Source organism: Moschus berezovskii, chromosome 5, assembly GCF_049115385.1.
Source record: "Moschus berezovskii isolate FMDL1 chromosome 5, NW_MosBer_1.0, whole genome shotgun sequence".
Lineage (NCBI taxonomy): Eukaryota > Metazoa > Chordata > Mammalia > Artiodactyla > Moschidae > Moschus > Moschus berezovskii.
This window is the reverse complement of record NC_142464.1, coordinates 78,349,381-78,363,135: the sequence shown is the minus strand read 5'-3', so window position 1 is coordinate 78,363,135 and position 13,755 is coordinate 78,349,381. Positions and strand designations below refer to the sequence as shown.

Below are 13,755 nucleotides of genomic sequence, written 5' to 3'. Positions count from 1 at the left end.
TCTAGAACGGTAAGGCCCACATACTTTAGATTATGAGACTGACACAATGCCCACTGTGCCGAGAGGGCCAGTAGGGACCACATTTTATTCTAAAAGACTAATTACAAATTAGAAACTAAAGTACTAAATCATAACTCTAGAGTAGATTTTAGGCAAACAATACACATTAAAATATAATGCTTTTTTTTGAGACTACAGGGCCCTGAATGTTCTTTGATTAAACTGAACATTGTTTTGTTTAATAATATTTACTATTAAAAATTGATTTATGACAAATTCTCTCCCACTCGACAAGATAATGCAGTAAGTTTAATTTTCATATATTTTTCATTTCATGCTAATTTTGGCTTATGGGTATTAAACATAATCTTGTTGGATTTCAAGGTCTTTGTTAAATCTATAAAAGAACGAACTATTTTAACAGATTACTCCTGATCTTCTAATTAGGAACACATATATGCTCGAGTGGTTATTGGCAGTGTTTGCTTCTACTTCCGGAAGTCAAATCCGTTTCTCTGGCTTCAAACTGAGTCACTGCTTTATTAAAGAGCAGACCTTCGAGAGGACTTGTGTCTGGTCTCCTCCTTCTCTCTGTGTCGTCTTTCCCTGTGTCGTTCTTCTTTCTCCCGACTTGCTCTGTGGCGCTCATAGCCTCTTTCGGCATACTCCCTGTATCTGTATCGCTCTTCATCACTGAAACAGAACAGAAACAAGGATTCCTGACAGCTGGACTGTCGATTCTGAACGACTTCAAACGATAAGAGGTGACTTGAGTCCAGAAGTCCCCATTTTAGCACCTTAAACAGAACAGGTGCAATGTATGTGTCTGCTGAACTGAGACGAAAACAATGCTGCTCCCAAATTGGTACTAGGTCTAATACAATACAAAATATACAGTAATTACACATTATGTTAAAGGATCAAGTTTGTTCTATGCTTTCAGTTGTTATAGGGAAGAAATTTTATAAAAATAATGTTTTTCTTCAAAAACTGGGAGCTGAAACTGATTTAAATTTTAATTTGCAGCTTCCCTGTGGCTTAGCTGGTAAAGAAACTGCCTGCAATGCAGGAGACCTGGGTTTTATCCCTAGGTTGGGAAGATCCCCTGGAGAAAGGAACAGCTACCCACTCCAGTATTCTGGCCTGGAGAACTCCATGGATTGTATAGTTTATGGGGTCGCAAAGAGTCGGACATGACTGAGTGACTTTCACTTTATTTCACTTTTCAGAATTAAAACCATGTTTGAGTATCTCAGATTTCCAACCAAAATTCTTATATTTATAAAATCTTAGGTATACAGTTAAAATTCTAAAAACATATTAAAAATATTTGGCTTTCAAATACAGGTAAGGTTCTTAAGTTTTTGAATCACATAAAGAGCATATTCATCTCAAGAAGCAGTATAAACATTAAGAACAGTGTGACACCAAAGCAACTTCCACAATATCCACACAAAATGCAGGCTGAAAAGTACCTGTGGACACTTGAATTCTGACATCCCAATAACTTAATACTACTGTGTGTGTGTCACTGGGGGTGGGGTGGAGAGGCGACCATGGGAACAACTTCAAATCCATATTAAGCTGCACCTCCATTTTCTGATCTTGGAGAAAATGGACTAGTGAAACTGGGACTGATGGCTAGTGTTACAGGCATAATCATCTTTACCTCCTGAGACCTCTCTTCAGGTCCCTCTGTGAAAATAGAGATATACCTCTGTTTTTTTCTTAACCCTTCAAGTCTTTTTATTTAGCATACAAGCCAACATTCTCTACAGCCTAATATCAGTAAACTCTTTTAGAATGAATAAAAATATCTTTTGGAACACTGTGTGCTAAACAGCTATGGTTTCTAGAAATATTATGTGTAATACGAATGATTAAATTAGTAATTTGTACACAGCATCAAGATGCTAAGGAATCTTAAGAGAGTAACAGAAAACAGAATCAGATGAAAGTATAAGCCATATAAAAACCAATCAACCTAACAGTGGTCTCTTAGCAAAAGTGATAATTCAGGAGTGCTATACCTAATGCCAAGTTATATTGCTGCCCAAGTTATTATTGCCTGTGATACATTTTTTTTAAAAGTATTCATATATGCAGACATATATACATACACACACACACGAAAATAATTTTTTTCTAATCATAAATAGGTACTTGGTATTGGGAAAGTGGAAATATGCCACTAGAAAGGTAATGCACTATGTCCGGCAGTGGGAAGTAGCAAGAACAGGCTGGGCAGAGCAGGCGCAGGGGCATCCTGACTCTGCTATGGTCCAGGGTAAGTAACTTAACCTCTCTACTCAATTTTCTCACCTGTAAAACTGGCAACAGTCTTTTTCAGGGTTGCTGCAGAACTGACAATAGTATTTATAAAGTGTGTCTGGAACAACAGTAGGCCCTCAACAAACAGCCACTAACATGCAGGCTCACCATCTTCATTAAATTTAACGCTGAAGTTTTCAGAAGCGGAACCCTTTTTGTAAAGGTAACTGACTAATAAAGTTTCTAAAAGGAGAATAAACTCACACCAACCATGACAAAGATTAGCTTTAATGTTATCCTCTTTAGAAATGAGGTTCTTGGGACTTTCTTGATGGTCCAGTGATTAAGAATCCACCTTGCAATGCAGGGTACATGCGTTCAATTCCTGGTCCAGGAAGATCTCACCTGCCACAGGGCAACTAAGCCCCAGCGCTCTAAAGCCTGTGCTCCACACCGAGAAGCCACTGCAACAAGAGCCCAACACGCCAACTGCTCATGCACAGCAACAAAGAGCCCGTGCACAACAGGAGGACCCAGTGCAGCCAAAAATAATTAAAAAAAAAAAAAAATGAAGCTCTTTGTAATGATTCCAACTGGATTTACACACAAAAAACTAAAGTCAATTATCTCACAATTTGTCATTTGTAACCTCTTTCCCTCTCACCCTGCCACCAATTTTTATTAGATTTGAGGCCTTGTAGATTCTGAAAGCAAGCCATCTGATGGGACCGTTCCCACAGATGGTGGAAGATTTGGTCTCATACTCAAAATATAAAGACAACTTCTCCGATAAGCAGCTGCAGCACAAAGGTTTTTCTGGGCCTGGAAATCATCAGAGCTCATTTCAAACACCCCAGAATGACCAGCCTTCCCTCTGGCCCACAATTAAGCAGCCTAAAAGACATGTTGAAACTTGTCTGTAATTTTCAAAACAATGACTCTGTAATTTATAACACAATACATACTACATGTCATATTGCTAAAATGTCAGTCTCGAGGAAAAACAGCCTTTACTTATACTTCACTTGGATTTTCCAGAGAATGCTATTTCTGGGATAATTCAGAACAACACAAAATTCTTCCACCTCTTTTCCTCTCTCTGGCCTTGAACTTTTAGTCAGATTTAGGTAAACATTACTCCTGATGCCCTACAGCTAGCAACCTGAAAATCAAATGTGGTTTAACGATTAACACTTCGTAGCGGCAATAAAAACTGAGTAGATTCTGTGCATGGGTATGTCTGAAATTAAACTCAAAGTATTTTATAAACACTATTATTCATGCAAAGTAAACTTTGGAGCTCTAGCAAAGCAATTCATTTTAGACTTCTTTTCTATTAAGTTTTGCATTACGTTCCTTACCTTGTGAACATGTACATTCAAGAGATAACAGTACTATCTCAAAAATAATTTTAACTACATTAGAAATGCTTCAGCTTTCTGGAAAGTAGTGCCCTTGAATTTAACAGAATTCGTGCACTTTTTTGACTAAAGTTAACAGCACATTTCCCACCACACAAACTCGAAACATACACTACACACACACATACAAACATATGTATGGACCATACCTTCACTTATTTATGTCAATAAAATTTTACCAGGTGCCTACAATGTGTAAGTTGTATTATTAGGAGCTATTAGAGAAAAAAGATTAATAAGTCTTACTGAGTTTCTTTCTGCATTTTTACACAAACTTTTAAACTTCCAACCAGTCCTAGTTAAGGTGACAATTATTACATGGTTTAATCTGTAATGACAGTATATGAGTAATTCTGTATCCTCAGCACACAACTTTGTCCCTGGCACATAACGGGGATTCAAAGAATGTCAGTTAATGAATAAAAGAATTAATCTGATTCCCTACTACCTATAAAAGAAAGAAAAAACAAAAATCAAGTACAGAAAAATAAGGAAAACAGAAAGCAATAGAAATTTTAAACTACGTAATTTCAAGACTAGAAATTATTTTAAGTAATATCTCAACCATATTTCCAGTAGATACCATGGCTCGACTGTTGGTTTAATTTCTCTATGCTTCCATTCTCTCATCTGACGAGTTAAAATTTAGACTGGATAATCCTCAAGAATCTTTTTGGATTAAGAAGTATATGATTACATGATCACATCTAACAAAACAAATGCTGTCTGAATCAGGCATATGCTCACATCCTAAACTGATATATTGCTTCATCTCACCAAGCAAAATCAGAAAACTGTGTACCTGTTTATCTTTATGCATAAAAATAGCTGATAAAACAAGAAAAAGTTATCCTAAAGATATTTAATTCTATATTGTAAAGGTACCTCAATGGATGTGTTAGTTAGAAAGATGTTCATATTAATGCCTTGACAGTGATAAAGGGTGATTTTTAACCATTTCAAAACCTATCTAGCTAACACAGTTTCACCAAGAGTTTTCAAGATCATTTTTTCTCTACTGTATTCACCCTCCTCCCTGATATGTGTACGTCATTTTATTCACCAACGTATTCATTATGTGCCAGGCATAAGTGGACAAAGGGCTGAGACTAGAGAGATGAAAAATGGTAGTCAATGCCCTGAAAGAGGCTTACTAAGAAAGACATGCTCTAAAGAAAATACATAAAGTGCTTAGGAAGTATGTGAAGGAATAATTAAATTCTTTCTTTCAGGTTCAGAGGAGCTCACAGAAGACAAATGTGAGCAGAACCTTGAAGAATCAGTAAAAATTTGTGAGGCAGTAAAGGATAGGAATAACATGAAGGAAGGAGGTATTAAAACTATGAGGATTTCCAGATGTACAACTAGTTCACTATAGACAGAGCATGCAGTATATCGGCTTGGGAGAGAATTGGGGTTAAAATATAGACGGGTGCACTGGACTTGTGACTTACGGGTCATAAAAAGAATTTTGAATTCCTTCTTTTGGCTAGCAATAAATGAGTTCTTTCCAATGGCACAAAGTTTTAGGGAATCAATTTCCGTATCCTGAACTTCCATATTTATTTTTTCCTAAATGTGCTTAGTCACTCAGTCATGTCCAACTCTTTGTGACTCCATGGACTATAGCCTGCCAGGTTCCTCTCCATGGGATTCTCCAGGCAAGAATATTGGAGTGAGTAGCCACTGCCATCTCTAATTCCTTCCTAAATATGGAGTGCCTAATGATACACCGGCAGGTAAAACATCACATCACTTCTCCAGTTAATCTCTTCTCCATCATGATCCTGATCTTTTACAAAAGAAAGGCACTCTTTTCAAGAATTTTACTACAGTACATTATTGGCTCAGGGTATAAAAACCATCATGGCATCAATAAGATCTAAATTAAAATATTAGTGTCAGTAAGACCAATTTTATTCCAGGAACCATAAAAGTTTTTACAGGGCTTTAGGCCTTTATCTCTTATATATCCTTCTGTTACAAAGTATGAAGTAAGAAATGGAATATTTTGGCCTGTGTCTTGAGACATTCTAGCTTCAGATATACTATAGAGGAGTGTGGTGGGAGTCCTAAGAATTTTCCCTGAACTAGTAAAAAAAACACAAACAAAAAACTAAACCAAAAATTCCTTCTGAAGGAAAGCAAAACAAAGTGTTGGGGAGGCAGCACCTTATTTTGAGTTCTATGACTATTTTATCTTAGACAAGGGATATGGATTAACTCATTTAACAGTACAAGAAAAATGAAGTCAGACTTTTTCCCCACAGAAATGGGTGTAACATGGCTGGCTAGCTTGCCAATAAGTAGGAGCTGTATTTCATGAATTATTTGGTAGCTATTTTCCATAAATGGAATGGGGGAACTTGCAGCTCCACGTCTGCATGAAAAGAAACATAAAAGTACACATAAAGGTATTCCATTAATTTTTCAGGCGCTCAGTCGTGTCCCACTCTGCGACCCCACGGACAGTAGCACGCTGGGTTTCCCTGTCCTTCACCATCTCCCAGAGCTTGCGTGATGCCATTCAACCATCTCAGTTCCATTAATTTTTAAAGACATTTTGGAAAAGATATACTAAAATTAACAGTATTTCAATTTTCCTAACCCTTTCTGAGCATACTAAGTTGAACAGGGTACCTCTAACATGAAGAGTATTAAATATAATTTGTAGTCTTAAGTCTTGGTAAAGTCTTTTTGATATTTCAAGAAACTCAGAAAACTGAAAACTTTGGAAACAGGGTCTTTCTGGATGTAATCATCAAGGCAAGATGAGGTCTTACTGGATCTGGCTGTGCCCTAATCCAAAGACTGATATCCTTATAAGAACAGGGAAAACTTGTACGCAGACACAGAGAGGAGAATGCTGTGTGAAGACAGATACAGATTGGAGTTAAGCATCAAGGGATATCAAGGATAGCTAAAAACAACCAGAAGGTACGAGAAGGGCAGGGAACAAATTCTCTCTCAAAGCCTCCAGACCTGTGAGAATAAATTTCTTTTGTTCTAGGCTACCAGTCTGTGGTACTTTTATTGTTACACTGAGTAACAATTGGGTGATTTCTAATTCTTTGCTTTTAAGAAAACTGAGCCATGAGCTTATGGATCCTTAAAAGTAACTTCTGATGATATGTTAATTGTATAAGTTTGATATATCACTAAATCTTAAAAGTGCTCAAACAGTGACAGAGCCACAACAAAATTTCATTAATTCTTATTTACATATTTCATGTGAACAAGGTTTGTCAGGGCTTACATCTATACAAGAAAGAAAGAAATATAATACCGGGAAAGCCTTTTCTACTCTTAACAATATTAACATTTATTTATGGATACAAACATTAATTAAGAGATAGGCAGAAGCTCTTTCATCACACTAAGGAATGTAGCTCCATTAAATTATTTTCAGAATTTGCATTATATTTATACATAAAAATAAATCATGATAACCAAAATCAGAAAAAAAATTTAAATACTTACTAGTATGGTCATTACATTTTTAATACATTAACTTACACAGGTATGTTGCAGGGTAAATAGGATGGATAATTAAAAATACTTTTTCATAATAAAAATACTTTACATTAGAATAAAATTCTTTGGGGATGTGGTTCAGAAATATGAATTCAAGCACAAAAAGAAATGTAGAGTTTCCAACTGTTAAAGAGAGCGTGCCTATACATTTTAAAAAAGATGGATAATGATGTTTAACAAATCACTGTAGTATTCTTAATCCACTGGATATGTTCAAAAAAGTAATGATAACTTTCAAAATTATGATACTTAGACTGTAAATTTTATATATCTGGTTGGTTGGCTGGTTTAGTTGCTAAGTTGACCCCATGGACTGCAGCCTGCCTGGCTCCTCTGTTCATGGAATTCTTCAGGCAACAATACTGGAGTGGGTTGTCATTTCCTTCTCCAGGGGACCTTCCCAACTTGAATCAAACCCAGGTCTCCTGCATTGCAGGCAGATTTTTTACCAATTAGCCAAATGTTTATACTTAAAATGAAAAAATTTATGTGGCAAGATAAAAATACATGAGGGAGTATGACGTTTTCAAAACTGTTTTAAGGAAGAAATGAACAAACAAATTTGAACACTATTGCTTTAGATATTGGGAAGTCCTTATGAATTACACGACAGCCTCGATGCTTTTAAAATGGCTATTCTCGCTACTCTTCAAACATTCCTTTCCCAGCTGAATTGGATTTTCCATTCTGGCAGTGAATACAAACTCTGAAATGCACATAAAGTAGGCGCGCATAAAGCGCTGCCGCTGAGCGCACCTGTTGAAGACGCTGGGCGTGGGGCTGTGGTCGCGCTCCCGCTCCCTCTCTCTGGTGCGCTCTCTTTCTCGGTCTCGATCACGATCTCTTTCTCGGTCTCGGTCTCGGTCTCTATCTCGGTCTTTCTCTCGTCTTGAGTAATAGTCCCACTGCTTGCTGGTGTCCACAAGACTAGGCCATGAAGGAGCAGAACCAGGAAGGTGGGGAAAGGCAACTAAAGAGAAAGAATAATAATTAAAAATAAAAGTTATGGTACTTAAAAAGCAAAAGAGAAAGACAAAAAAAAAGGTAAAAATCCCACAAAAATGCTTCATTAGATTAAAAAGAAAATTATTTAGTATCTAGAAAAGAGAAGTAATACATGGTGAATACCCAGTCTGGGGACATGGCCAGAAACAAATCTTAAAGATTTAACTTTTCATTTGCAAGGTGGACAGCAAACCAGAATTAGATACACCATCAACTTCCGAATATAGCAAAAATATAAACCAGAATACATTAGGACATCTTCGGAGTGCTGAGACAAAGTAACGGTCAACCTAGACATGTGTACTCAAAATTATATTTGAGGAATAAAACAAAAGGCATTCATAAACAAAAAATAAGCAAAGTTATAAACAGAGTTCACACACAAAAATGACTTCTATTAGATATATGCATAATACATTTCAAGAATAACCACTAAAAAAAATAGAGATAAATATATTATTTCAGAACAATGTAGGGAAAAAGAGGATATTTTTTAAAAAATGACCAAAAATTTCAGTCACTTCTCACCAGAAAGAATGGGTATGGGAGACAAGTTTGAATGGCTCAAAAGTCACAGTACTACAAAGAGGATGGAATTAATCACTTAAGTGACAGAAACTGTTGATTTGTGTTTTTAAAAATTCTACCTATATTCGGAACATGAAACATAAAAACACAAGATGGATGAAAGGATGGGAGAAAAAATGTAAAACACTAATATCCCCTAATTTCCATATGAGTAACTGTATAAGTGGCAAAGCATACTCATACAAAAAGGATCACCCGAGGAAGAATGACTACATGAAGATAGAGGAGGCAACTCTAAGAACACAGAACAAATTAAACTTCCAAATACCTAACAACATAGCCTTACTTTCTATGGAATAAAAACTAATAGAAATAATACAGGTAGAAACAGAAAAATCAACCATGATCATTGGAGACTAATGTAATTTTTCAATTATCAACACTTTAAGCAAACAAAAAAATCACTACAGATATATAAGAAAGAAAGTGAAAGAGAAGTCACTCAGTCGTGTCCGACTATTTGTGACCCCGTGGACTGTAGCCTACTAGTCTCCTCCATCCATGGGATTCTCCAGGCAAGAATACTGGAGTGGGTTGCCATTTCCTTCTCCAGGAGATCTTCCCAATCCAGAGATTGAAACCAGGTCTCCCGCACTGCAGGCAGACGCTTTACCTTCTGAGCCACCAGGGAAGCTGTACAGATATATAAGGACTGAGCAAAACATTGTTAATAGAGTTGATTTAATGAACATAACATAGAAATCTGCCAGGCAGATAAAGAATACTAATTAACTTCACCCATATGAAACATTTATGAAAATATAGTATGTTCTTTCAAAGCATAATAGACATCACGTTTTCTGACCACCACACAATTTAAATTAGAAGTAAAAATGAAAAGTTATGGGAAAATAATCTCCATTTATTTCAAATTTAAAACACATTTCTGATAACTCAGGGGTCAGTCAAAAAAGTCATAAATTTAAAATCATTTAAAAACTGAACACAAAAGTACAATATGTCAAAAGTCTAGAGATGAAAACTGTTCTGAAGGAAATTAATCTTAAAAAAAAAACTGCATTGCAAAAGATGGAATGTGAATGAATTAAGCCTTCAACTTATGAGCTTAGGAAAAAGTAGAATAATCCAACAGAAGGGAGGTAATAAAGAAATCATGTCAGCAGAAAACTACCATGTAGTAAACAAAGGTAGAAGTTGGCTTTTAAAGACTAAATGAATAAAACATAATAATCTTCTGACAAGATTAGGAAAGAGACCTTATAAAAAATATCAGAACCAGTAAGGGACTACAACTAGATGTTACAGAGATTAAACAACACAGAGAATATTATATATTTTAGACCAACACATTAAGTAATTCAAAGAAATCTTGACTAGTCCTATAATTATTAAAGACATTAAATCAGCAATTTAAAACCTTCCCACAAGACCAGATGGCTTTTACAGGTGACTTTTACTCATTTATAAGGTACAGACCAGTTGAATAATACAAAAACTTTACTTATCCCATGTGGCTTATATAACCTTAATACTAAAACCAGTTAAGGACAATACAAATAAAGGAAAATCATAGAACAATATTACATATGAACTTAGATGTCAAAATTCTAAGTCTGTATTTATTTTTAAAAAGTAATCAGTTGTGATCAAATTAGGTTTATGTCAGCAAATAAACAGTGGTATATTAGAAAAATTTAGAAATCTGCCACATTAACAGAGAAGGAAAACAATACGATCAACTCAGAAAGCATCTGATGAAACTCAATATCCATTCACAGTTTAAAAGCCCTTGGAAAACTAGAAGAGATTTTCCTTATTCTGACAGAGGGTTCTGTCAAAAATTTGAGAGTAAAAATTTCATAGTATAAATACAAAAGCATTTCCTTTAAAAAAAATTTTTTTTAAGGGTAGATGGGGCGGTTCCAGATAAGAACTCAACTTGCAGTACTTCAATATTATTTAGAGGTCCTAGTCAGAACAGTAAGACCAAAGACTGAGGGGGCATGGGTGTGAGGAATAAATATCTGGAAAGGAAAGAAGGGCAGAGGATATTGCCTGAGTAGAGTTCAACAGGTAACAGCTATAAAGTATATACTGATATACCTGTTATACATATAAATGAAACAAAACCCAACTCTATTTCTAAATACAAGCAAATACAAACAGAACATGGAGCTTAAATGAAGATACTATTTATAAGGACAATAAAAACATTAGGTACCGATGACTAAATCTAATTAAAGATGTCTAAGAAGCGTATGGAGAGCTATAGCACTCCATTGGAACACATTAAAGAATATCTCCGTAAATGGAGAGAATGCTTGTTCAGATGTTAACTCAATGTTGTAAGGTATGAATTCCAACAAACTGATCTAGAGCATCAAGATAATAATACAGTATAGTAAGAGAAAGGACTCTGGAGACAGGCTGCATGGTTTCAAATCCTGACCTGACTATGCCACTTACTGTGTGACATGGGCAAATTATTTAATCTGGCTGTTCTTAAATTCCCTAGTCCATAAAATGATTATCATAACAGTATGCCTGCTTCATAAGGCTGTCAGGATTACATGAATCAATAGTTTGTCATATTGTAAACATAATTGGAGTTAGTTAATAATAAAAATCTTAACAGTTTTCGATGAAACTTGAAAAGTTGATTCTAAAATAGATATATAAGAGCAATGGCCCAAAATCACTTCTGAAGCAGAGTAATATAGCTTTTGCTAAAACAGGTATCAGATTTACTATAAAACTCAAAATTAAAGAGTTTTATAGTAAGTGTGGCATTATTAGCATAGGGATAATTAAAAACTAACCAAATGAATAGTCTTGAAAGATAAGAAATAGATACATACATGCAGGGAACTTGATACACAAATGGAGATGACGCTATAGCTACCTCAGGAAGAAGGGACAATTATATCTTTATTAAAGAAATGAAAAATATTCTGTTAAGTAACCTGGAATATATGTAAGACTAATTATTTCTATAGTAAATATTTTTTAATTCCTTTTAAGATAGTACTTTAAACCATGGGAGTATGTTTCTACTATTATTTAAGTACTTTACTGGTTTAAATTGAATCCGGGCAATTAAAAAATAACACTTACCATTGCCATATGGAAAAGCACGTGCAGAACGACTATCATAACCAGAGGAATGTCCACTGTCAAAGAAAAATGTATTTTTACGTGTTGCAAGTTCTGAATTTTAGCTTGGTGCAAATGCAAAACATAAGGTAGAATTATGACTTTTACTTAACCACCATATAATTTGTTCTGTTTGTTTTTGTTTGTTCTTAAGTCGCTCAGTTGTGTCCGACTCTTTGAGAACCCATGGACTGTAGCCCGCCAGGCTCCTCTGTCCATGTAGTGTTAGGTTTAATACTATTAAATAGCCTGTGTTTTCAGTACTAAAAAATTATTATGGAATTACAACCACCATATAATGGTAGCTGCAATTCCATAATAACTTTATTTTTTAATACTGAAAACACAGGCTATTAACAGTATTAAGCCTAATACTATATGTAAAGAAGATACAGCTTGTTAGTATTATTTAACATGAATAGTCCAATCAATTCAGCCTGACACAACAGATAATAGAAACTTTGAGGCTGACAGAGTACTTCAGACAGAGTTAAAATTTAGCCTTAAAAAACTAATTTTAATGAATAAAAATAAGAAATTCCACCCTACTGACAGACAAACCACTTCAGTATACTTGCCTTGAGAACCCCATGAACAGTAACAAAGGGCAAAATGATAGGATACTGAATGAGGAATTCCCCAGGTCGGTAGGTGCCCAGTATGCTACTGGAGCTCAGTGGAGAAATAACTATCGAAGGAATAAAGGGATGGAGCAAAAGCAAAACCAATACCCAGTTGTGGATGTGACCAGTGATAGAAGCAAGGTCCGGTGCTGTAAAGAGCAATATTGCATAGGAACCTGGAATGTTAGGTCCATGAATCAAGGCAAATTGGAAGTGGTCAAACAGGAGATGGCAAGATAGAGTGAACGTCGACATTCTAGGAATCAGTGAACTAAAATGGACTGGAATGGGTGAACTTAACTCGGATAACCATTATATCTACTACTGTGGGCAGGAATCCCTTAGAAGAAATGGAGTAGCCATCATGGTCAACAAAAGAGTCTGAAATGCAGTACTTGGATGCAATCTCAAAAATGACAGAATGATTTCTGTTCGTTTCCAAGGCAAACCATTCAATATTACAGTAATCCAGGCCTATGCCCCAACCAGTAATTCTGAAGAAGCCGAAGTTAACCGGTTCTATGAAGACCTACAAGACCTTTTAGAACTAACACCCAAAAAAGATGTCCTTTTCATTATAGGGGACTGGAATGCAAAAGTAGGAAGTCAAGAAACACCTGGAGTAACAGGCAAATTTGGCCTTGGAGCACGGAATGAAGCAGGGCAAAGGCTAATAGAGTTCTGTCAAGAGAATGCACTGGTCATAGCAAACACCCTCTTCCAACAACACAAGAGAAGACTCTACACATGGACATCACCAGATGGTCAACACCGAAATCAGATTGATTATATTCTTTGCAACCAAAGATGGAGAAGCTGTATACAGTTAGCAAAAACAAGACCAGGAGCTGACTGTGGCTCAGATCATGAACTCCTTATTGCCAAATTCAGACTTAAATTGAAGAAAGTAGGGAAAACCACTAGACCATTCAGATATGACCTCAATCAAATCCCTTATGATTATACAGTGGAAGTGAGAAATAGATTTAAGGGACTAGATCTGATTGATAGAGTGCCTGACGAACTCTGGACAGAGGTTCGTGACATTGTACAGGAGACAGGGACCAAGACCATCCCATGGAAAAGAAATGCAAAAGAGCGAAATGGCTGTCTGAGGAGGCCTTACAAATAGCTGTGAAAAGAAGAGAGGCGAAAAGGAAAGATATAAGCATCTGAATGCAGAGTTCCAAAGAATAGCA

General features: G+C 35.8%; 1 protein-coding gene across 17 annotated transcripts in view; it reads right to left on the bottom strand.

The window, feature by feature from the left end:
• Positions 1-13,755, bottom strand: part of FIP1L1 (factor interacting with PAPOLA and CPSF1) — a 71,269-nt gene that overhangs the window by 531 nt on the left and 56,983 nt on the right. For 16 of the 17 annotated variants that reach the window (XM_055435051.2, XM_055435053.2, XM_088836337.1 and 13 more), the window contains 3 exons: positions 11,895-11,950; positions 7,983-8,196; positions 556-693 (listed from right to left, as the gene is read on the bottom strand). In XM_055435051.2, the coding sequence (XP_055291026.1) occupies positions 556-693; positions 7,983-8,196; positions 11,895-11,950 (408 nt within the window). The remainder of the gene's footprint in view (positions 1-555; positions 694-7,982; positions 8,197-11,894; positions 11,951-13,755) is intronic. The other variant, XM_088836339.1, reaches the window with a different exon arrangement.